The following is a 24,611-nucleotide window of genomic DNA, read 5'->3' as shown; positions in this document are numbered from 1 at the left end:
AGAAATGCAGGGGAGTTGTTGCAGAGTTGTGGTATTGTGCAGTCGAGCAAAACATGAAGACCCTGCCAGCGAGATGGTTGTCATAGAAAGCAATTAGAGGCTTTGCTGGTGCCACTACGCTGGGTTCTCAGTTACATTTGTAACAAAAATATGGCTGAGTGACAAATCCAACATAAAGTAAGTGTTGGGTCACCTCAAGCAGTCAGAACAGCTTCAATGCACATGGGCATAGTTTATATAAGAAACTTCACTGGAGGGATGAACATTCATCCAAACGTTGTCACTCCAAAATTTCCCATAGGTGGTCAGCAGCACACCAACGTGAACCTTTCGCCGCCATTCTTTATATCTCCGTGCATGGTCTGTCTTTTAAATGACACATAAAATGATGTCAGAGCCGCCGTAGACCTCGTGCTCGTGCTCGTACAGGTGCGCACGCTCATGCTCGTACACGTGCTTTACAAAAACCCACCTCTCCCAAATGGTCCATGGCCGGCAAGCGGGCCGCGGCTTGGCACAGTACGGTTGCACTCACACTGGTCAAACTAACTAGGCTTTACCCGTGGAACCTGTTTGGGCACGGTACGGATGGACAGTGTGAGTGCGAGATCAGGGCTTGTCTTGATCAAACTGGAATCCTCTAAACAGCCAAGTCAGGAATAAAACGTTCTTCTTAAGTATTAAGAATAAGACATTTATCAAGGGCCTTACTCCTATTTATAGCAAAGTGTAAGCTACTTTTAGGATCAGCTTTCTAGCAGGACTAACCAATCAGACACAGATTTACCTGGCATCTGGCCTATTGTTCATTAATAAAAGTTTAGGTTTATATGAAATCCTTAATATTGCCCACTGTCAATTAACATGTAATATATTAATTACAATAACAATGTAAGTCAAATGCAAACTGTAGCTAAAACTACCCTTTGAATTACTCATATTGCTCCAGAAAACGTATTACAGAGAAGAATTGAAAGCCTTGTCATTGCACATTGTACAAGGTAATGTTGTGAATCATTAATTCCACACATACTCGCATGCTCACACACCACACATTCAAACCTGCTATACAGAGAAACAATATTAATAAAACAAAAGAGATAAAAACATAACTACTAAAAATAAGTAGTGTATTTGAAACTGTTTGTATACATTGTGCCAGATGCTGTTTATACCTTATAAATATGTTATTGCATGTTTTGTAGAGTTATTGCACATATCCTCATTCACAGCATGGAACATATTCCAGTTTTAGTCCTGTGGCGTGGTTGTGTTGATGTTGGCATCGGTGGTGGTGGTGGTGGTGGTGGTGGTGGATGGGCAATGTTTTATGGAGTTCAGTTCAGTGATGACTGGTGTGGAAGCTGTTTTCGAGCCTGGAAGTGCGGGACGTTAACGCCCTGTAGCGCCTTCCAGATGGCAGCAGAGAGAACACATGCCGATAGGAGTGCGTTGCATTATTTGTCATGACCAATTATAGTTCGTACTCAGTGCAGGATATGTCTCAGAAGGTGTGCGATCACCTCTGTTTCTATTCTGCAATCATCTAAGATCTCCAGGCGCTCTTACATTTAAGAAAGTTTTAAGTTGCATTCATTTGATACATAACTTTTATACTGAAATTTACGAGTGTAAATGTCCAAAACTTCACTTTTAGCAGTTGAGTAAAGATGGGTCTTGGTGACTAGAAAGACCATACATAGCATATGAGTAATCTTCATTTTATATATGTTTTTATTGAGGCATTTCCTATTCATTTGAATGGATTGCATTATATATACTTGAAAAATGTTGAACTAGAACATAGAGATTTTGGTGTTTCATTGTGAAATCAAGAGCAACCTCTGAGGTTTGGCACTGCGGACTGAGCGGCTGAACCTTTCATGGAAACTAACAGCATCATAGCCACTTCACTGGAAGCCAGTTGCCAAATGAGCCTGGATAGAAAGATAAATGGAGGAGCTAAGGTGAAGGTGCTTGAAGAGAACGTGTTGGGGACAGCTAGACGGCACGAGGAGACTATTTGGCCACTCTGGATGAAAAGTCTGCATCTCAGAATTTATTGTAGGCAATAAAAGATAAGGTCACTGTGTTGTAGGCTTTAATATTAATGTGCCATTTAATGACCCTCACCATGGAAGAAACTAGGTTATCAGTAGTGCTAAGATATAGCTCCAGGCACTTATATTGTGATGTGTGTGTAGCTCGACCACCAGTGGTGCATCAGACAGTTCCTCTTCTGTACGATAACATTGTCAAAGTTCTTTGAAGTAAGAAAGGTGGAAAACCCCAGGCTATTCTTCTTTGTGTTGTCCAGCTACAGCTCTCTCAACTAAATAGACACAGGTATTCTCCATTAAATACTATATAATAACAAAACGAATTATGTGAAGTCCCTACATACTTAACATCGTTCATTCATCTATTATGAGACAAGAATTTTTTTAGAAAAATCAAAAAAAAACTTTTTCCAGACATGTGGGGCGGCAGTAGCTCAGTCCATAGGTGACTTGGCTGGGAACCATAGGGTTGCTGGTTTAAGTCCCTGTGTGGACCATGTATTAAGTTGGTCCACACCACTGTCTTCCAGACATGTGGGGTGGCAGTAGCTCGGTCCATAGGCGACTTGGCTGGGAACCGTAGGGTTGCTGGTTCAAGTCCCTGTGTGGACCATGTATGGAGGATGGACTGGGGGCTGGAGGGGTGCCAGTTCATCTCCTGGGCACTGCCTAGGAGCTGTTGAGTAAGGCACCGAATCCCCAACTGCTCGGGCGCTGGTCACTGGCAGCTCCCTCGCTCTAACATCTCTCCTTAATTGCATGTATAGGTCCTGTTTGTGCATGTGTGTATTTCGGGCCTGTGTGTTTGTAACGTGTATAATAAATAAAGTAATTCTTCTTCTTCTTCTTCTTTCTGTGTTAGTGGAGGGGATTGGAGGGTTTGGGGGCGCCGTCCACCACACTCTCATAGCTGGCCTTGTTCCCGCCCCCCTGGTTCGGGCTATCCAATAGGAACAGCGGAATCACCTGGCTCGACCAATCAGCAACAACGGATGATAGTGAATAGAAGTTTAGTTTGTGAGTTTGGGATAGAGCGAGGAGGGGGACACTAACGGCGAGGCTGAGCAAGAAAAACGGGAATATTAGTGTAAAAAGTAAATCCAGACTCTTAGATATCGACTGTTTGCTTTCACAAAAGACTGAAAAAGCAGTTGAGTACGGCTGAGTGAAAGCCTCTCTCTCTATCTCTCCCTTAAGTCTGTCGAGGAGGGTGGCAGGTGTTCAGTTGAGGGAGACGCATCGCCTCAGTCGGCTCCCCCCAAGCCTCAATAGGGCGCCGGAGACGGAGAAAAAAGAGCTAAAACGCCGCTAACTGTTGCCCAAACTCCCGTGAGTATGAGTGGATAAACGTTTTTTTTTTTTAAGTAGGCCGTTTCTTTCCTCGGGTGGACTGTTTTTTTTTGGAGGGACCGTTGAAGACTTGAAAAAAAAGCGAGAGGCTCCAGTGTCGCAGTGAGAGTAACGGCTCCGTAACGGCTCCGTAACGGCCGTTTGTTCAAACCGACAAACCGACTGTTACTTTTTACTAACGTTAACTAACTCCCCGCTGGTGTGTGTGCAGGGAAAGAAAGCTACATTGTCGCTGAGCAACTTATATCGCGTTTATGTTTCGGTTTTCTCTTACTAACCTGTTGTGTCATTTCTCCGTGTAATCCGAGACCCGGCGCATTACGGAGAGTTCGCCTATCTGGTATCCGAGGAACGAACACCTCTTCTGGGAGAGTGTTGGATAATTCGACCCGCGACGACTTGTGTTAATTAGGATTTCTAACTTCAGATAACAGCCCACGCTGCTCCATCACCACACGTTGATGGGAGGCAAAGAAAGACTGTGTCCGGTTTGTTTGCACTCTAAAACCAGGGGGTTTTCACAGAATCAATTACTGGATTGATTTTTAGAACACAGACACACACACACACACACACACACACACACACACACACACACACACACACACACACACACACAGACACAGGTCAAAGCCTCGATGGATAATTTACGTGCTTTATTGCTTCTCTGTTAATACGACCACTCTCTAAACAGCTAAATGATCCGCGGGACAAATCCCCAGTGAAGACATCACAACAAGCGCGGATTTGAGGTCGATAGCAGAGAATAAGCCGATAAGTCTAAAAAAACACACACTCAAATGTATTAATTCCTCGCTCGGATCAATCCAAATAAAAAATGAGGTATCGCAGGACGCAGAAACACACGGACTCCGCCACGGCACATAGAGATTACCGTGCCGTTACACCGTAAAGCCAGACATTAGTGAGGGAAAGTCTTTCTGCTGGCGAGGCGACCCCCCCTTTCCTCCTCCGCCCGCTGCCTGCTGAGTTTTGGACACCGGAGCCAGGGAGTCAGAGCGGGGAGCTTGTCGACAGAGACAGCGGTGAACTCCCGGAGCTCTGAGCTTCGCTCCGCCGGGAGCCGAAACTCGTCCCTCTCTCTCCGCTCAGACTTCTTCCCATTCGTGCGCAGGGCAGAGAGAGTTGCAGCATCACCAAAGCACAAGCGGACAACGAACACTTTTGGTCCCCTCTCCCGAATGACGAAACTGGAAATGTGCTGCCCTGAGACGTCCCCGGAGCGTGTGGAGGGACCCGCAGCAGGGAGCCGGCAGAAGATGATGGGGACTGGGTCGGCCCGGAGTGGGAGCCGGTTTCCGCCCCTCTTTCTCCTGCTTCTCCTCGGCAGCAGCTGCCACATGTTGCACGGACAAGGTAAGAGCTTTACTCCCAGCAGTCCTGGGTTCAAATGTCAGATGGTGCACTAAGGGATATTTATTACATATTTATTTAGATCCATTCATACTAAAGGTGGGTAAATTGCACAAAGTACATGGTAGTGTGTTGTCTGAAACCCTGATGGACTCATTTGTCACTGGGATCATGGTAAACAAGGGGAAAGTGAGATGATAACTCCTAAACTGGAAACAAGGGTGTGATTTATTATTCAGTAGTAGTATAACAGCTTGTGTATGGCGATGTGTCACTGCAGGAGACTCAGAGGGGGTGTTTTTATCAGGCCAAAAACAATATTTTTCTGTAAATTGAGTCCGGTTTACTCTTTGAAGGGGGGGGGGGGGGGGGGGCTACTACAGTCATTATGTAGATTATTGTTATTGTTGCATATATTGTAGGTTGATGATTGCAGGATTAAGGTATTGAGGATGTGTATGGGAGGGGTGTTATAGTTTCCAAGCATCGATAATCCCCCTCTTAGTCAATGACCTGCTTATCTACATCTCTTGATTCCACACACACACATGCAGCTGCACATTGTGCATTCACTTAAGTTTCCTCCTATTAGTCCAGTGTTCGCTCTGTTGTGTTGCAGGTGTCCATATTAGTGTGCGACTTGTGGTTGCAGAAGGTTTACTGTGTGGAGTAATAGTCGATTGAAGTCTCGTGTGATGATTTATCGATTCATGACCAATGCTGTCAGTGGGAATTGTGCATTTCCATGTTTTCCTTCTCTTCCAGCTATAGAGAGAGTTATGGAGAGAAACTGTGGATATTTCTGTTTCTGTGTGCATGTGTGTGTCTTGCATGTCTGCGTGTACCACACAGGATCATGTCAGTGTCAACAAAAGCACGGGAAAGGTCAGGCTTGCGTCGGCACACAGTTTTCTCTGGGTCACAGATGGCATGGGCTGAACGTAAGGCTGAGACTTGGGGGTGGGGGGGGGGGTGTATGTGGAGGAGGGGTCTGAGGAATGTCTGTGCGTGTGTTAGGGGTTGGGGGGGGTGAGCTATTTGTGAACGCATGGAAAATGTGTGCAGTTGAAGTGCGGGAAGGTAGCGTAGGAATTAGGAGTAAAGAAAATCAGAAGGAGGGAGAGAGTGTGGTGAAGAGGAGAAGGGGGGATAGGGGAGTGGCAGGGAAAGGAGTGAGAAAACGAAATGGAGCGGAGGGGGGTTGGTGAGGGAATGCGGTGCACCACGTACTTGTCACTCAAAAAGCTGTGTCTGCAGTTCAATCGATGATGACGGTATGACAACACCTCTGTGTGTGTGTCAAAAGTTGCTCTCCTCTCCCTTCTTTTCCCAGTTGTCACACTCTCCCTCAACCTCCCTCCCGATGTGTTGAGGAGGAGGTGGGAGACGGACGGATGGTGTGCCTGCAGAGTCAGCTTCTTTCGTCCTCCTTCTAATGTCAAGGTCTCAGCACCAGTACCCAAGTTACCAAACCCCCCCGTTCCCACCCTCAGACACACCAAGCCCTTCCAGCTGTCTTGGCTCATGGGACTGAGGTGGTGGTGGGCAGGGGTGGGGGGCTGCCCTGCTGCGAAATGTCCATACCTCAGGATGACTGGCAGGTGCTGTGTTCGTATGTGCCTATGTGCTGGGAGTGAGGGGGGAGTTGGAAGTTAGTGAAAGAGCAGATGCAGGATGGGGTTGGTGGTGGTGGTGGAGGGGTTATTGATTTGAAAAGCTATGCCAGGCGGCCAATCGAAGGCTGTAGATTTTCCAGGTTCCGACCCCTCTAGCCGCAGCATTTATTAGGACGTTTTATTTTAGGAGGAAAAGGATGAAATTCATGAGCCAAGGTTGATCCTCCTGATCTCTCCCCGCCCCTCTCTCTCCCTCCTCCCCCTCTGTCGCTCTCCCTCTCTCCCCCTCTCTCTCTCAGTCAATCGATGCCCACACCCCTCCTCATAAATGCAAGGCTTTATATGAGCCAACTCTCGTCTCTGGGAGCACATTTAAATAAGCTCATCGATCTTTCATTTTAGAGTTTAAGTGACGGCAGCATTTTACTGTCTCTCTCCACCTCCTTCCCCACCTGCCCTCCTCCACCTCTCATCTGCTCACCTCTCCACCCTCCCTTCTTTATTCATAACTTATCCCTCTGCCCCCTCCACAGTCTCCCTGTCACTGAGTGGGTTCTGCTCCACAGCTGTTTGACTGATTCACATTTCCAACACGGACACAGGCAGTCTTATTTTATACTTTATATTCTCACTAATGTCAAGATGGGTCACATTTGGTGCGTTTCAAAATGTGAACTATATTCCGTATCACTAACAGACCGAATCCAGAATACCTTAATACTTACCTAATACTGCCAAATGTTTAGGATTTTCTGAAATAAGCGTTGAAAACCATGCATTTTGGAGATTTTTAGAAAGCTATATCACAGAGGGTCACATAATACTCCAGATGACATTAACATGAACATGTTCATATTCAGAAGAGGTTCACATACCAACAGGGATGTGGACCATCAACGTTATAATACGTGGAGAATGATTTTGTCCCAGTTGCTAATGTAGATAACGATTATGGTTGATAAGTAGCCAAATTGTAATGAAAAAATACTGCTGGTCGTCATTATTGCTAACCTTGCCCAAGGTAATTGCATTAAAATGTGGCTCGAGCATCCCAGCTGTAAAACCATTGCACCCCATTCCTGTCGAAAAAAATAAATTGCAGCTCACAATTTTTAGGGATCTTACTCAAGTTTCATTTCTTACCATGCATTTGAAAGTTTTCTTCAACTAGGCCAAGTAAAGACTTGCTGACCCACTTTGTGATCTATCAGTATGATTAGGTTTGATATGACACGTGTCATTGACTCAACTAAGCCGGGGCTTGATGGTGATTGGACCAATGGGCATGCTTAAGTGAATTGAGGTCACTGATAGGACATTTGGATGCTGGACTGTGGGCTGGGAGAGTCCTGAGCGTGATGTCAAAACCCAAATCAAATAGACTAGCATGCAGCTTTACACATGTGCACACGCCCCCACACGCATACACACAAGTCCTTTTCTCTCATCAGTGTCAAACAGTTAAAGCAGACGTGGAAATTTGCTTAACCATGTTGTAATGAGGGGAGGGTAAATGGGAAGCCTTGTCGAACTGATTATCATCCCCCACGCTGCACAACCATACCATGACTTTTCCCACCTCTCTCAAACTCTTGGATCGTATGTCTGTTTTTACCATGCTTATTATCTTCCACTGATGGTCTCACTTGGCAACATTTGCTTGCAGCTCATAAACAATATTTTTAGAACAGTTTCGAAGCAATTTGGCTGTTTGACACCAGCAGTATTGTAGAAGGCGTTATTGTTTCAGCATGCAACCTGAGGCTTTTTTAAAATGTGTTTTAAACTGTACATTTAGGGCCTGTGTCCAAATTTAGGGCCTGTGTCCACATAGCAGGTTTTTTCATGAGAGGCAGCATCACTTTTGTCAATTGTTCCCAATAAAAGAGAGAGCATACAGCTGCATGCAGCCTTTTTGAGAAAAGGCATCTTTTTTCCCGAGCGTTCAGGCTTCTTTGTGCGGCGCTCTGAGCGATTCAAGTTGAAAATCTCTGAACTCAAAAAAGAGAGAAACACGCTGGTGTGATCATGGACACTCGTGTTCAAGAAACTATCCCAACTATGACAAAAATGTTTTTTGGGAGCAGAACGCCTGGACACTGAATGTTGCTGGTGAGTGTTGTGCTTTTATCATCGCACACATTGTTAACCCGTTGTTAGCTTTGTAGCCACCTAGCTCACAGTGCTGTCATTGTCACGGAAACAAAACCCACCGGCTGCGCTTTGAGATGCGGGGCTGAAGCACTCCCCCGGCACCTTTCTGCCAGAAAAAGACGCTCTGTGGATACACCCTTACTGCTTGTTTCAAAACAGTTATACACTTATTGCACTGATTTGACACAATTTAAATCCCACATTCAAGTGGTTTGAATTTGGAGGCCTCAGGAGAGACTTTGCCGTCTGATGGATTGCGTGAATGTGGATGTGTATTAGATAAGCAGAGAAGCAATCGAGGAGAAGACAGTGTGTGTGGGAGTGTGTGATAGACGTCAGGTTAGTCAGGTCTAAAAGGAAGTAAGGTCCCTGGTCGACTCCCTTATTTCCTGTCTGTCAGGAGGAACAAATCACCACACATCCACAGCCACCTGACACTTAAAGCTCTGCGAGTGTACGTGTCTGTGTGTTTGGGAGGGACAGTGTGTCTGTGTGTATGTGTGTGTGTGTGTGTGTGTGTGTGTGTGTGTGTGTGTCAGGTTGATGCTAACCCTCTATCAGTCCTAAGTGTTTTCTTCTCAGCAGAAAAAGTGGCAGCTACAGAGAAGCAGCCCAAGTTTGCTGATGGAAAATAATCACCTGTGTGGGTGTGGGTCTGTATTTTTGTGTGAGAGAAGTGATGTGTGACCTGTAAGTGCACGTGCATCTGTCCCAACTTCTTTTGTTCACACATGCTCACAAAGTAGTTCATATGATGTTTCTAACTCCATCAGTGTCACTATTAGATACAAATAAAAGGTAAAGACATGATTGCCAAAAGCTTTATCTGTGTGAAGGTATCTACACATGGCTGCCTCTGCACAGTCAGACTTGTTTCTCTTTGTGAAAAGAAGCATTTTATAGGAGTTTTCCTCAAAACATCCTTCAGAGCTTTGAAATATGAGCCAAGTGGGATACACCCTGGTCTCCCCCTGCCTCCCTATGCCTCCCACTCTGTCTTGCTTCTTTCTGCTCTTCATTTCTTTCGTGTTTGTTCTTTTGGTATCACTCCTCTTCTTTTTGTTTTCTCATTTTTTTCTTCCCTTCTTGCCTCCCAATAAGGGACTAAAGAATCTATTTTGCAGGCCACACGGGTGGAGTGGAGGCTGTTTTGCTGTTTAGGCCTTGGTGTTTATTATGTAAGAAACAGGGAGGAGGTTGTTATTGATCCACTGTCTGTACGTGTGTGAAGAGCTTAGAGGGGGGGGGGGGGGGGGGGGGGGTATACAGCACAAACGCTTATCTTGTACTTTTCAAGATGGTTCGAAAGCGAGATATCCAAATAAAGCAGCAAAACATGAACTCTATTGATTGAGTGAACTGCACAGAGCAAAAAGACTCAGACGGACACATCAAGATTGGCAGATAGACACAAAGATAAATGCACACGTGCAAACTCACACATTCACAACTTTTCTTTGTTAGGCTAACTAAAGTGTAGTGTAAATCCATGTCTGCGTTTACTGGTTCCACTTATAGCTTATTACTATTACTTACTGTAATAAGGTTTGGTTTCGTATATGTTCCTAGACGTGGACGGCTGCTATTCATGACGAGATTTGTAATTTGAGCTGTACTGTGCTTTGTAATTGACAAAAAGCTAAATTGCAAACAATTTCATTTTAGTCATTTTTCAGACAAAAAGACCAAACATTCTTTAGTTCTAGCTTTTTAAATGTGACCTTTTTATAACTTAAAATTGTACATTTTTGAGTTGTTGGAGGAACAGGCAGCTCTGAACAGCTTTGGTAAAGTGCATAGAGGAACCAAATCAGTTCACTCACAGTAGGTGGTGTGAATCCAAAAAGAATGGTTTTCTTAATTTGGAACATCTGACATTAATCTTTAATGTTATATACTAAAATACATCTGGATTCCTTCAATTAAACAAGATGGTGACCTACAAATGCAGGTTTCATTCAGCTTGCCTGAGGGCTATCGCTGTGCCCAAAAGTAATGAAGTAATACTTGTTTGAATTTGCTAAAAAGAGATCTTATTTATAGTGACTCTGGAACAGTCAAAGCAAGAATTTCGAGCGGTTGCTATGCTGTTACGATCTAATTTAATAATACCTCTGGCTATTGTGAAAGCAGAATGGCTACAGGGGGCTGTAGCCTGAAGAAAAGTTATTTTCACTGTTGATGTGTGACAGTGTTCTTGTCTCGCCTCCTATTTAAATACCACAGACTGCAGTTAATGAACAAGCTGCTGCTCTCACAGCCCATGGAAATAGAACACATACTAGAAGGAAAGGTTTGAATGTTATTGCAAAGTTTTATAACTTAATTTAATTGGCATTCAATTGGTCTTTTTTTTTTTTAAAAAAAAAATATTTTTGGGCATTTTTTCAAGCCTTTATTATATTGAACCGACCGGTGAGAGAGAGAGAGGGAGACATGCAGCAAAGGGCCGCAGGTATGAGTCCAACCCGTGGCCGCTGCCTCGAGGACCTTCAGCCTCTTTACATGAGGCGACAACAACTCAGCTACCAGCCGTCCCGACATAAGATCTTTTAACATCCAACTGAAATTAAAACATTTTTTGTTGTCACAGTTGGGTAGACCAAAGATACGGTTGGAAAACATAGATTTTCACTTAATTTTGACAAGGCACAGCTTTTTTTTCCTGCCCCCAATCGACTAATTTTGGTCAGCTAATGATTTTTAGGTCTATTTGGCGGCAGCCCTATTACACACCCTTGCTAACTATGGCCTCTAATATTACAGTAAAGCTCAATCAACATCTCTCTGTCATCTGACTGATTATTATAAGCTTCACAAAGATGGTATTTACTGCATGACTTGTTTATTTAGTACTGTATAAACAGATACCAGGGCATTTGTATATTTCAATATTATCCTGAGAAAGGTAATCAAAAGCAAATGCTCTGAAAAGGAAAATAATGTGACCAACAACCCTTCATTAATTTTCTGAATTGGTTGTTTGTCATTTCTTTTGTGGAAACCTTTTTGGCTGACTGTCCCTGCTCGAGACCTCCAGGCATTTTTTCCTCTCACAGCATCTGATAAAAAGATAAAGAAATGCAGGGAAACCAAAAGTGCAAGCCAAAAAATTCACAGAACACCTTGTCAAACGTGAAGAGGGTATAGTGTATGTAAATTTAACATTGTCGAACAAAACTTGCACATTGACACATCAGATTCTTGTTGGCGAGAATATTTTTATCTCGCATCACAGCGTTGTTCTTTGTTTCTAAGATAACCCTACGTGAGGAATAGAAAGTCTTCAGAGTATTTTCTGTGTTTTGAAATAAGCTGCAGCCAGAGGAAGATGAGACAAGAACTAATAAATGAAACCGAGAGCCTCTGTGACAGTTTCATCACATGTAGTAAATTTTATGGGGCTTAATGGTATTAAGAACTTTGAACCCGGTGACGGCAATAAGCACTGCAAACTTGTGTACAGCCGAAAGCTACTAAAAAGGGACCAAAGACAGCTGCATCAGGATTAATCTCTAATCAAAGCAATAATTTCGTGGGTTCCACATGTGGAAAATGTTTGTGAAACTTACTTTGCCCCAAATACTTCAGGTTGGGTACTGTTTGTACCTACTTAGTTTAAAATGTTTTAAAATGTGGATTTATGGAACCCCAAAAGATAACATTTATGATGCTGAGAAATCACAGATGCCAGGTTTTTGTGACATACACAATCTAGAAACAGATTCCTATTTACAGGAACAACTGGTGGAAATAAAAATGCAGGTGGCTCGACAAACCTAGCCCCCCCCCCCCCACCCCCACCCATTAACACCTGGGAAATGCCTTTAAAACCACAGCCTTGTACTGACGGTCATATAGTGGCAGCACTAGATTAGTAGAAAGCTCAAGAGCACTCTCCCAGCAGGGTGGAGGAGGTGACTCTGTCCCTCATTGAGAATGTTTCAGCCGGTATTTGGATTCAAACTGGCAACCTTCCAGTGAATCGTATCCCAGGCTGTCTCTGTTTGTGCCCTGCACTTTCTCTGCTTCTCTTTTCCCCCCGTCTTGACTCATTTTCCCTCTTTGCTTTCAGTGTGGCTGTAGTCATTTTGCCGTGACATTCGCAGGTCATGGAGTGATAAAGAGTGAGGATTGTTTAGTGGAAGAACATCAAATCTTCCCCCACCCCCCTTCTCTGTGTTCCCTGTATCGAATGCACCTGGTTGAGGCTCTTTATTTGTTTGTGTATGTTTTCATGTGGTGCAGCCATCAAGCTATTTGAATGGGATCTTTGCATAGTGAATTTCCAGTCACGGCAGATTACTGAGGTCAGGCTGGGTTGGGTAGAAGTGCAGGAGTGTCGACATTGTGCGTGTATTACTGCAGAGCAGCATGAGTTACCTGTTGAGACCGAGGGCTTACCCTGCTGCAGGTGTGTGTTCTCAGCTTGATGCTTTTGATCTCCCACAGGTGTGAGAGGGTGTGTGTGTGTATGTGTGTGTGTGTGTGTGTGTGCGTGTACGTGTGTGTGTGTGTGTGTGTGTGCGGGCCTGGGTGTGTTTGTGCAGGCTTGTCTTCCTATGGTAATTTATGGTATTGGTTGAGAGCTAAAAAGACCCTTTTTGATCTCATCTAGGAATAGACAGAAAGTAGTGTGTGTGTGCTTGTGTGTGTGTGTGTGTGTGTGTGTGTGTGTGTGTGTGTGTGTGTGTGTGTGTGTGTCTGTGTGTGTGTGTGTGTCTGGCCAAAGGTTTTTAGCATAGTGCTTTGATCCAAGCTAGAGGAGGGCATACCTCTGCGAGGAGCCAGCCAGCAGTAAGGAGACTTGGCTTGTGCTCCAGAAGTATGTTGTGTGGGTGAGTGTACAGTATATGGCCAGAATCAAAAAGTGGCAGCTAGTGTTTGTACAATAGTTGTCAACGTGCAGCACACAGCCAACAATCCTGCTGTTTTGCATGTTGGTCCCATCAATGGCACAGTGTCTGAACTCTCCTCAATTTCCCGACTGATGGCCAGTTTTTGGCTTTGCCTTTGTAAGTGCTTGTTATCTAAAATGGGTTGAGGAACATAGTGACATTTTTACATGGTTAAGTGGTATACACATAAAGGAGGGTGAACTACAAAATTCACAAAAATAATGCCTTCGAGAAGTGCCAAATCCATGTTCTTTCCATTTCCTGTAAATACACTGTGATGTGATTATGTCTCGACTGACATCCTGTAAGGAAGTGGAAGTGCTGCACTGGTAGCTAATTTCTAAGGTAATATAATAATGTATATCCACTGTATTGCACAATAACGTATTTTCAAAAAATATGCTTTGGGTACATCGATTAAGAATTTACTTTAATCATTTTTTATTTCATTGCCACCACAGTTAGGCTCCAAATCGGTTTAGGCTGGAACTTTTAGAGTTGTGCTGCAGTTGTAATTTTACATAATTCTGTTATTCTGTCTCAGAGGCTTTCTGCAAAAATGAAGTATTGCATTAACGCTGGCAGGGCACTGAGGTTGTGCACACAATCAGGTGTATGACCTGACTCTTATAATCAGTAATAATATTCTAACAAACCCCAGATCATGTTTTGTCAAGATAAAAAGGGAAATCTTCACAAGCTCTCAGTTAGGTTTGGATCATTACTATATATGGAGGCTGGTGATTATACTGGCCACATGGTTAGGCTATAGGTTAATTGCTCATTAGGTAGGTATTCAGATTTCAATTTTGGTATTCAGGGTTTCTTTTTTTTTTAAACACAGTCCTTAAAAAAACATGTACATTTTTAAACCAAAAGACACACGTAGTAGCACAGTGTTTGCATTTCTGTCATTTACTGTCTTTTCTCTCCTCTCCTAACACTGAAGCGAATTCGCAGCATGAAGATAAATAGCGTTTATGGCCGAGGAGGCTATTCAGTACTCAGGGAAACAAACTGTATAACAGGAAATGACCAACTTCCTTGTGTGTGGTACGGCAGCTACACCAGAAACAACTGTCCAGTTAAAGCACATTACATAACATCGCATGCTCAATGTAGCTCACTCACAGAGCTGCATGAAAGTCCAGAGCCTTCCTTAAACCATGTATCCTTATGTGTGGACGCTGTGATGAACGCTGGCATCCGCACCAACAGCTGCCTGTTTTGGCCCCAGATCGTCTAAATGTCCATGTCAAGTAATTTTCCTTTAAAAGCCCATTCTGTGTATTTAATACTCTAGATGATATATATCTTTGTACTTTTGAACCGTTTCCCATGGCTTGTATATTTGGTTTAATCATCTTCACTCAGGGGAACGGCCTCCGTATTTCTCCGTTTATCAACCTGGGAATTTTACCAGAAGTGGAGAGACTAGAAACTGAATAGCTTAGACTATCATTGGGCTCTCTTACTTTTCCAAAACTCAAGTGGATTTTTGCTAATTTGTAGCAAGAGTTGATTTGTGAAACAACATCACTATTAGTTAAAGCGATGTATCAGTGTTTTTGATGATTAGCACATCAAAGTTTAAATTGAGTAGTTTATACCTCCTTATTGTGCATGTATTTTCCCTCTGTGCTGAGATCAATGTTTTGATTGACATGAGGTTGAGTGGATAATAATCAGGATGAAATGATTCTCTGAACAAGAGAGAAGAAAGTTGGTGTTGATTGATGGACGAGGAACTAAATGGGCCTTAGACGCTTTGCAGCAAAGAAGAAAAGTCACCAAAGACAGAAAACAAGTCATTCAAAAAGATATAAGGTGGAAATAGAAAATAGGTTGTCAGTTTCGGGGTCACCGGTGTAGATGGATGAAATGAGAGAAGACGGCACAGAAATGAAAAGAAGTAATCAAAACAGTGAAAGATTCCAAGTCAAGACGGATGAAGTGAGTTCCTTAAAGAGAAAGACTAAGAAGAGAGAAAATAGTTTGTCGGCTAATGGACTCGCTTTATCTTTTTTTTTTTCTTCTGTACCATTCTTCTAATTCCCCTCTGTCTACCACTTATTCCTCTCCTCCGCAATGTAATTGGGAAGGGGCGGCGCACATGCGTTCATCTCAGTAAGTGTACACACACAAACAAACCATTCTCACAGATATTTTGTTATTGTGCTGTAAAATGAACGAATGTGTGTGTGTGGATGGAATCTCACGTCATCTCTCTCAGGAATCCACTCTATCTCGTGAATGTGGGAGTGTAAAGAGAGAAAGGCAAACAAATGAAAATAAAATGAAAGCATTGAGGCGAAAGGGAGAAATTAATTATCCTACTGAACCCTTCAGTAGGATCCTGTGCCGGGCTGCCGTGAAGTTTGTGAGCGGAGCACAAGACACTCTCGGTCGTCTTGAGTTATGTTTCCGCTACGTTATTGGTGGTGGTTTGACTCAGCAGAAGTCTCATAACAGCCAACAATGCCACTCAGGGTTTTGTTTGAGAGTTTGTCCGGTCACCACAAAAATCCACCGGACTTGACATTTATCCCTCAAATGTTTCTTTGTATTTCTGTGCCTGCAAAACAAACTGACAATAGAACAAATTATGCAGTTTTTATAAATTATAGCGTAGAATTATCATAAAAAACCTGCAAAATAATAATAACCTATATACAGAATATTTTGTTTCTGGTACTATAGTTTGATAAAACTAGGAGTAAGTTTTAATTCCAGCGGTTTACTGCTAAGTAAAATTAAATTTGTCATGCAGACCCTCACTAGATTACTCCATGCATCTTGTGCTGTTTTCAGGCGACGGCAAATAAAACAATCTCTAATGAATTTTACATTTAATTATCCTCTCTTCTGAAAGGACGTGGAATTTATCAGATGGATCACTTTGAAACAAAAGACCCTATATGAGCTAATTAATGTGACAGCAGCATTTTTTAAAATGATGATGCCCGGTGTTTCCCTGAGAATTAGGTTGTTCTCCAGGAGCAGCGTGCAGAGAGCAAGGATAATGTTGTTTGATCTGTATGCAGACTGCTGAACCTTGTAGATTATCAAACGTTTATAGTGTAGTCAATTTCACTTTAAAGACGATTATTAACCAAAATCAATTGTATTTTGTGAAGAGTTTGCAGCGAGGATGCTCAGCTTGCTTTGCCCGGGGCTACTTTTGCAAAATGACAGGAGGCCATTGGTGAACAAGCTTTTTCATTTACATTCAAAGTACAACCAAATGTCCCAGTGTAAATCGATTTATATTCATTATGAATTGGAAAATGATCAGAGGCCTACCTGGCACCCTATCGTCGGCCACTTTGAGTAACTTATCACTGGTCTACAGCTTAACAAATAGGGAGAGTTACTTGATTTTCTACATTTTTATTAGGCTTTAATAGAATAATTATTAAAAAGGTTACTACTGTATGGGGTTTTGGTAAATTGTGATTAGAATTTTAACATGCAATCATGAAAAACGCCAGATGTTTTAAATATTCTGTGATATGTTAAATTTCACTGTGTAAGTGTATCCATATATGGCTTACTGAAGGCATCCCTTTAAATCACTTAGTCAAATTATAGGGAACAGACGGTTGCGTTTTATCGTTTCTGTTGTTGCCAAAGTGCACTGAGGTAATTTTCTTCTAATATTACCTCACATAAACTTGTTTTTGGGTATTTGAAATGTAGATTAAACTTAAAATGGACATTGTCTGCCCTGAAAGCATAAATTAATATGTGGGCTGCTATACAGCAATGTTTGCCAAAGTCTGCCTTGTGACTCTATTTTTATTCCTCACAGGAGCTGGCCCAGACTCTGCTTGACCCATTAAACTGTCTGTTCTTTGTAAAATGGATGAGAGGCGCTGATGTGATTGGCCCTTCTTTAGGCTCATACAAACTCCACCTGCTGATACTGCAGTCCTCCTACTAATAATAATACTCATCCTGGTCCAACTCTCCACATTCTGCCAACTGTTTTATCATTATTCTTTTAATGTAGTCACCATAATTGTAAACATTACTTTGTGACACTTAGAAATTAGAGGCCGGTCTAGTGGTTTTGACACACAAACCTGAAATGCTCTATCACACACACAGCAACAGGATTCTCTGTGTCAAAAGCATTCTCGCTTACCATAAATATTCTGGCTCGGCCATAAACAATCCAGTCTCTTGCCATTGATTTAATTTGTCTGATAGTTTCGGCAGTGGCCCGTACTGACAGAAGTTCCCAGATCTCACAAACTTAGGGCGCACTCACACTGTCCTTCTGTACCGGGCCAAAACCGTTTTTTCAGCTAAAGCCTAGTACGTTTAAGCAGTGTGAGTGCACCCGTTCCGCGCATAACAGCCGTCAGCGCCCGCTTGAAAGAGGTGGGCTTTAGCAGAGCCGTTTGCACATGTACAAGCACGAGCCCTACGGTGGTAGCGGTATGTGCGCCTGTTCGGACATAGAAAATAGAACGACGGACCATGCGCGGACATTTAACAACAACAACAATGGCGGTGAAAGGTTCACGTTGGTGTGATCGGGTCGCGGTGCGGAAGGACAGTGTGAGTGCGCCCTTAGTTTGATGTCTGCTCAGACTGATTGGGACATTTGCATTCTCATATTGTTTTTATCCCGCCAGGGCATGTCTTGGTAATGTAAGGTTTGCAGTAGTGTTGGCCGATATTGATATTGATTTGGGCTTTAGTTGATTTTGTTGATGTGAGGTGTTTGGATACAGTAATTGATAGTTTGTTAAGTATCTCAGTTCACTGACCCTCAGGGCCTACAACAGATGAAAGTGTTCAATTAGTCAGGTTTAACATTTAAAGGTTAGTATTGAATCATGATTGAACCCACAAGGAGAGAGTATTACACTGTGATGTCCAAGGCAAATCTCCCACTGGGACAATAAAATCGACCTTATCTGATCTTCTTTTGGACAGTACTTGAGATGATATGAGGTGATGTTAGAGAAGCGCAAAGCTCCCCCACTTAACTAGTCACATGGTTAAACATTCATTCAACAAAAGAGATTATTGGCTACAGTAATAAATATGTCCCTCCCCTAAAATAGATATGTCCAGTGTCAGGCTACATTTTGCCCTCAGTAAAAGTGTTGTCAATTAAAATGTTTTGTGTCTCTATAGGACATCTTGGCCAGTTCTACAGGACTCCAAGTCCCTGACATGATTTTTTTAAGTGAAACCATGAGGACCGTGTACTGCCACTGCAGCACAGGGCTCGGCTCTGGCCTTTGTTCTGCATTCATGGACAACCACCCACCTGCTCGGCATTTGAGAGCCAATTTGTACCAATCTTTGGCAAATATGTCACGCATGGACAGAACAGGATCTGACTTGCACAGTGAAACCACAAATTCTCATGTGGCCCCTTGTAACATTGGTATTGTACCAACAGTCTTTAATAGTTCTCTCTAATAATATGATAGTGTTCACTGTAAGGCAGTGTGTGGGTTTTGCTCCAATAATCCACTGTTCTAAATGTCAGTCCGCGGCTCGAGGCAAACATTATGCTGATTACTACCATCATGTCTAAACAGCTCCTCATGCCCGGCAAACACACCTTGAATGGCCATTGTGTGTGTGTGTGTGTGTTTGGGATTTAATGTTCAGGTTACTTCTTTGCAAAATCTACTTTATTATGTTCTACTTTCAGAGTCCCTTCGTCTGACATAGTGGCTTATTAGGATGTCACTTGCTCATCAAGGTGTGTATGCGGGTTAGGGTTAGAGTTGCGTGTGTGCATGCGTGCTTGTGTGCGTGCGTGTATCTTTTGTATCCGAGCATTTTTGTGCATCAGGTGTGAGGATAATTACTGTCTGTTTGTGCATGTGAATGGGCTTTTAAACCACTTGCTTTCAACATGCTCAACACAATCACTGCTGAAAGAGTTTCTCAATCTTCCTCAGCACCTCCCCATCTCTCTCTCTCTCTCTCTCTCTCTCTCTCTCTCTCTCTCTCTCTCTCATTCCCTTTCCTTCTCCCTCTCTATTCTCACCTCACGGTCTTCTTGTCCATTGCTAGTCTAAATCTAATTAGCTTGCATCATGGATGTATCAGGTTTGTATAATGACACAGCTGGTCCTTTCTCTTTTTTCACACAAACACACGGTTCCACTCACACCGCAGGCACAAGACACGTATATTGTTATAAATGAATAGAGCGAGGGAGATGGAGGAGGTGTGTTTAGTTTGTGTATTGGTGAAAGAACAATTGTGAGCAGAATAGAGTAGCTATCAAAGTTATGCAGACAGAGACACACAAGGACAAACACGCACACACACACATGTACACAGCATGGAGTACGCACCTGGGGTTATGAGGACCGTATGGATCCACAAGGATGGAGAAAAACTGTTTTATTCCTTCAGTTTTTCAATTTTCTGCTGCACAATTCTGCTGAAACAGTAAAGTGCATTGTGTTGCACATACTGTACACACATGCTTATAAAGGCAGAGGCACACACACAAGTTAAAGAACACACGAACCAACCAGATGCTGTGCTGACCAAACAGCAAGACACACATTTAAGTGGTCAGTGGTTTTTCTCATGTTGGTAACCGTAATCATTTTTCATCTTTCTGTTAGAACACACAGACCGAACACACACCTTGGTACACAGTGAAAAATGTGGTGACAAGCATTATGAGAGAGAGCGGCTCAGTGCATCTGAGCGCATGAGGTTTACACTTCCAGTAGTTTAAAAAAAATTCGAATTTCAAAGAGTTTTTGCAAATCCTCTTTCGTTTTCCTTTTTTCCGTCTTTCTCATGCTCTTTCTCCCTTCGTTGACTGACTGTGTCTTTCCATGCTGTCATTTCCCCCTCTCTGTGGTGTCACATTACATTCACTCTGCAGAAACTTTCCTTTTTCATTTCTTCCACTCGTCTCTTGCCCTGTCTGTCACTTGCCCCCCTCCCCGTTCCCGTCTCCTGTCCCTATTTCATTCCCTTTAATCTAACTTCTCGTTGTCCCTCTCTCCCACTGGCTCCTTACAAGGGGAAGGGGGTGGGAACCCATCCCAGAGGGGGGATCCACTAACTGCACCCTTTGGCACCAGCTGTCTGTTTGAGGCCTGATGTGTATGTGTACTCTTGCATGGCTGTGTGTGTGTGTGTGCATGTGTGTGTGTGTGTGTGTGATCGAGTGAGTCAAAGGAGAGGGTGTTTGGTGAATGTGGTTGGTAACTCTATCTTGGACTACATGCAGCTAAAAGCATTAGGTTATAACAACTGCCGGGCCTGGCAGCATTTGACAGAGCTTTGGGGAAGGATAGAAGGACAAATGGGGTGTGGTGCCTTACAGCTGTGTGTGTGTGTGTGTATGTGTGTGTGTGTTTGTAGCCCTTTCCATCAATGCCAGTCCCTGTGTGAGCACTTACTGATTCTGGTGGCCCTGAGTTGTTAATTTGTGTAATCAGTGTTTAATTGGCATTGAAGAAAACACATTAATCAGACCAGAATAAGTCTCCAGCTTCTTCACACAGTCATTCATTAGTCTGCTTCAATCACCCAATCACAGGCAGCCTGGGAGTCTAGCATACTTGGTGCAATCACAGGTTCTAAAATAATGGCACCTTACTGCTCACACCATGCTGCCACTTTATGAGCAACAAATACTAAAACGCTAGTCTGTGTTTCAATGGTTTCATGTTTATATCAGTGACCAGTCTCGTCACTTTCATGTGGAAGTTTTCTTGTCAACTTCAGGTGTGTGTGTGTGTGTGTGTGTGTGTGTGTTTGGGGGGGTCTCTAGAGTATAAAGGTCTTGAAGCTAATGCTCTCCAGAGTATAAGAGTGTGCCTTCATGTGGGTGGTTTTACCTTTTTGTTGATGTGCAGCACTTTTGTGTAGACACGCGCTGCATTTATATGCATCTCATTTACTGCAGGCAGAATGCACACTAATACACATACTAACACACACACACAGACCACAGGCACACATAAAACAAAAGTCAACTGTAAAGAGGCAGGCTACTCAAATGTAAACCCGCAGGAGCAATAGCAGATATTAGATTTCTCTAAGCAGAGAAAAGTCTTCGTCTCAATTCTGCTGCCGGCCCACAGTCAATATGTTTTAATAAATCTTATCCAAACACACATTGCACATACTTTAGTGTGGTTAAGATTTAAACGTCTAAGATGAGAGTCTGGAGAATTAGATGGATTTTCCTTGTAGTATGGACTATTTAATATATTTTAATATGACATGATGTGGAATTGTTTCTTCTGTCAATATGATATTTGTACAAGAAATGACCAGGTTCTCTTTATTTACATGTCTGTAAGGAAAGCTTTGATACCACTGAAGGATGAAAACACAGTAAATGGTTTATTTTATGACTGAGATGCTACAAACTTATAAATGCTGCTCGATACAGCAGTTGTTTTTCGTGGAATTTGGCATACACATAACCTGTGATTAGAAGGGCTGGTATTGCCACTGATTTTCTGAATCAATTAGATTCTGATTCGCAAGGTTAGTAGTTCGCATTCAGTTTATCTCCAGAGTTGAAGTTTCCCACTGCTGTTGGAGCAGCCGAGAATTACACAGGTTCTTCCCGACTTCCTAGGCATCGTTGCATAAAAAGTACAGGGAAGAAAGGGGACCCTTATAATGACAGCTCCCATTCAAAATGCGCATACTTGAGGGAGACGCCGCCTCAGTAATGGCGCCGCCGCTAGATGGTGAAACACACAAACGGCTCACCGGATTCGTCTATACAGCACAAAAAAAAAAACAAGAGAGTTTGAAAATATTTGTCATACACCCTACAGTTTTTGTCATTTTCTTCCCGTAGTGGAAATTATTTTCCTGGGTATCAATATCGACTTTGAAATTCTAGTATCATGACAACCATCAGTACAAATGCCTATTTTAGCTGTAACTTAATGTTTGTCTTGGACATTTGAAAGTAAATCATATATTTGCTTCCACAAAACATTTCAACTATCATTTTGAATGTTTTATGTTGCAGTCTTTGTTAATTTTTGTTTTGTGCAACTACTGGATGCAGCAACTGTTGTTAGTCCTACCCACCCGCTTTACAGTCATTTACCACAACAGGTAAAGACGCACAAAGAGACAATGGTAAGACAGAGGACATTCTGTCATTTGCCTAATCAATTGCAAACCAAAAACACAAAATAAGTCTCTATGATCAATGAGGAGTATTTTGTGAAGAGTATCCTTTCTTCCAAAAGGATACATTGGACAATTTAACTTAGGCTATTCTTATTGTTGGACCAGACAGGCTGCAGGCAGCAGGCAGTTCAGAGATGCAAACCAAGCAATGCAAGGGGGAATAATTGTGGTTCTTAGCAATGCAGTTCTGTGGTCTGCTCTCCACCAACACGATGAACACATCACAAGAACACACTAGTCGTTCTTGATGCTTATAATTGGACCTGGGATTGGATTGTCTGCTATCTATCAAGCCAGTGTAGCAAAGCTATTGTAAAACTTTCAAAGGAGGCTGAACAGTATGTGCTTAAAGCATTTGATAAAAATATGAATGGGGTTGAATGACGGGGCTGACAAAATAGAGGGTTTTTTTGTGTCTCCAGAGGAGCTGGGGAAGAGACAGGTAGGATGTACTTTCTGCTTTACAATAAATACCTCTGAGACTGAGCAGGGACTGTTTTTCCTCAGTTATAATGACAGGATTATACTAGCACATCCGCGCAGGTCTTACAAGCTGTAGTTTACAGATGAGAGTCACAAGACATGCAACATGACGGGCAATATAAGTCCTAATGACATTGTCTTAGGAGCTTTAGCTGTTGTTTGAACCTGGGTTATTTGTTTGGGTGGATCAGCGCTGCTCGCTTTTCCGACTGCTGATGAATAATTGAGTTTCAGCTGAGAAGGATGAAGCTGTATCTGGTTAGCCTGTTATATCGCAGAGCAGAATGTTTTTCTTGATATAGGCTAAGACACATTCTGAACTCCAGAAACTGTTTTTGTGATTGCAGTACGGGATAATCATATGATAATCTTAAATCATCGGGAGCGCTATTATCGGTCGATGAATAACCAGCTTTTGCAAGGATTTTTGTTGAAGTGTGAACTTTATGCCAGAAGATCACAGTAAATCTGACTTCATGTACGCTACAAAATCAACTCAGTGCTGTTTCTTAAATATGGTACCACATTGCCTTTTCTGCACTTAAGAATCCACATATATTGAAGACAGTTGATTTTGCTCTATCGTTTATATCGTGGACATAAACAATGCACTTTACAGGCTGTGGGGGTGTGAATCTAAAGGAGTTGCTCTGTGCGTTATGATGCGCGGCCATGGACTGTGATTCTCTCTTCATTAAATCGCCAAAAAAGCAACTGTAACACACACACACAGACACAGATACAAACAAACACATTTATGTTTATAGCAACAAACGCTGTTAATAAGATGCCCGTATCAAAAATCAGATCACTCAGTAACCGGCAACAGACCGCGCAGCACTGGACTTGTGCACCCGTCGCAGTCCTGTGACAGGCCGCCCAGGATAAGAGGGTTTTTTACGTTCACAGTGTAATTAAAAACAATAAATAGTCCAAGAATGTAGTGGGAAAACACATTTTTCAATTTGCCTTAATTGATAGCCTACATTTAGCCAATATATATATATATATACATTTTCACCGAAGATTTGATGTGTCCACATATATATATCCTTATCGGGATATGAAATGACCTACAGTGTTTTTGTCATGTAAATAAGATAAATAACAAAAGGCTATTTAGTTTGTTTAAGGTCAAGATATAGACCTGTTCCATAGGAATGGTACCCTTAATAGATATAATTGATCTTCCTTAAAGGACTTCTGTTGTGATCTGGCTCTGTTCGGCATACGACCCCTGAACCTGGTTAGTGAGATGTGATTGTGGCCCCTACAGGGCCAGTCAGAGGGCCCAGGTCATTGAGTCATTAGTTGATTTAAGTCTTTTATTCCCGAGTAATAGTAATCTTGCATTATATAGGCATTTAAGATCTGTAAATTAAATCTGCATCTCTACATCAGTAATAAACACATATGGTAATAATGTCCCCTCTTATAATGCTATAAAATCACATTGAATCACATTACCTGAACATTTACAGGAAGACAAGGCCGTGAGCCAGTTA

The 24,611-nt window shown here is 42.6% G+C and overlaps 1 protein-coding gene across 1 annotated transcript in view; it reads left to right on the top strand.

Annotated features, from left to right (window-relative positions):
- Positions 1–4,540: 4,540 nt before the first annotated feature.
- LOC310958268 (protein sidekick-1-like) overlaps positions 4,541–24,611 on the top strand; it is a 241,874-nt gene continuing 221,803 nt past the window's right edge. The window contains exon 1 of the mRNA XM_083929123.1: positions 4,541–4,787. Coding sequence (XP_083785249.1) covers positions 4,613–4,787 — 175 coding nt within the window. The 5' untranslated portion in view covers positions 4,541–4,612. The remainder of the gene's footprint in view (positions 4,788–24,611) is intronic.

This window comes from Echiichthys vipera (assembly GCF_963691815.1).
Source record: "Echiichthys vipera genome assembly, chromosome: 2".
NCBI classification, from domain to species: Eukaryota; Metazoa; Chordata; class Actinopteri; order Perciformes; family Trachinidae; genus Echiichthys; species Echiichthys vipera.
Note: the sequence above shows the minus strand (reverse complement) of the source record. Positions and strands in the feature narration are given on the sequence as shown.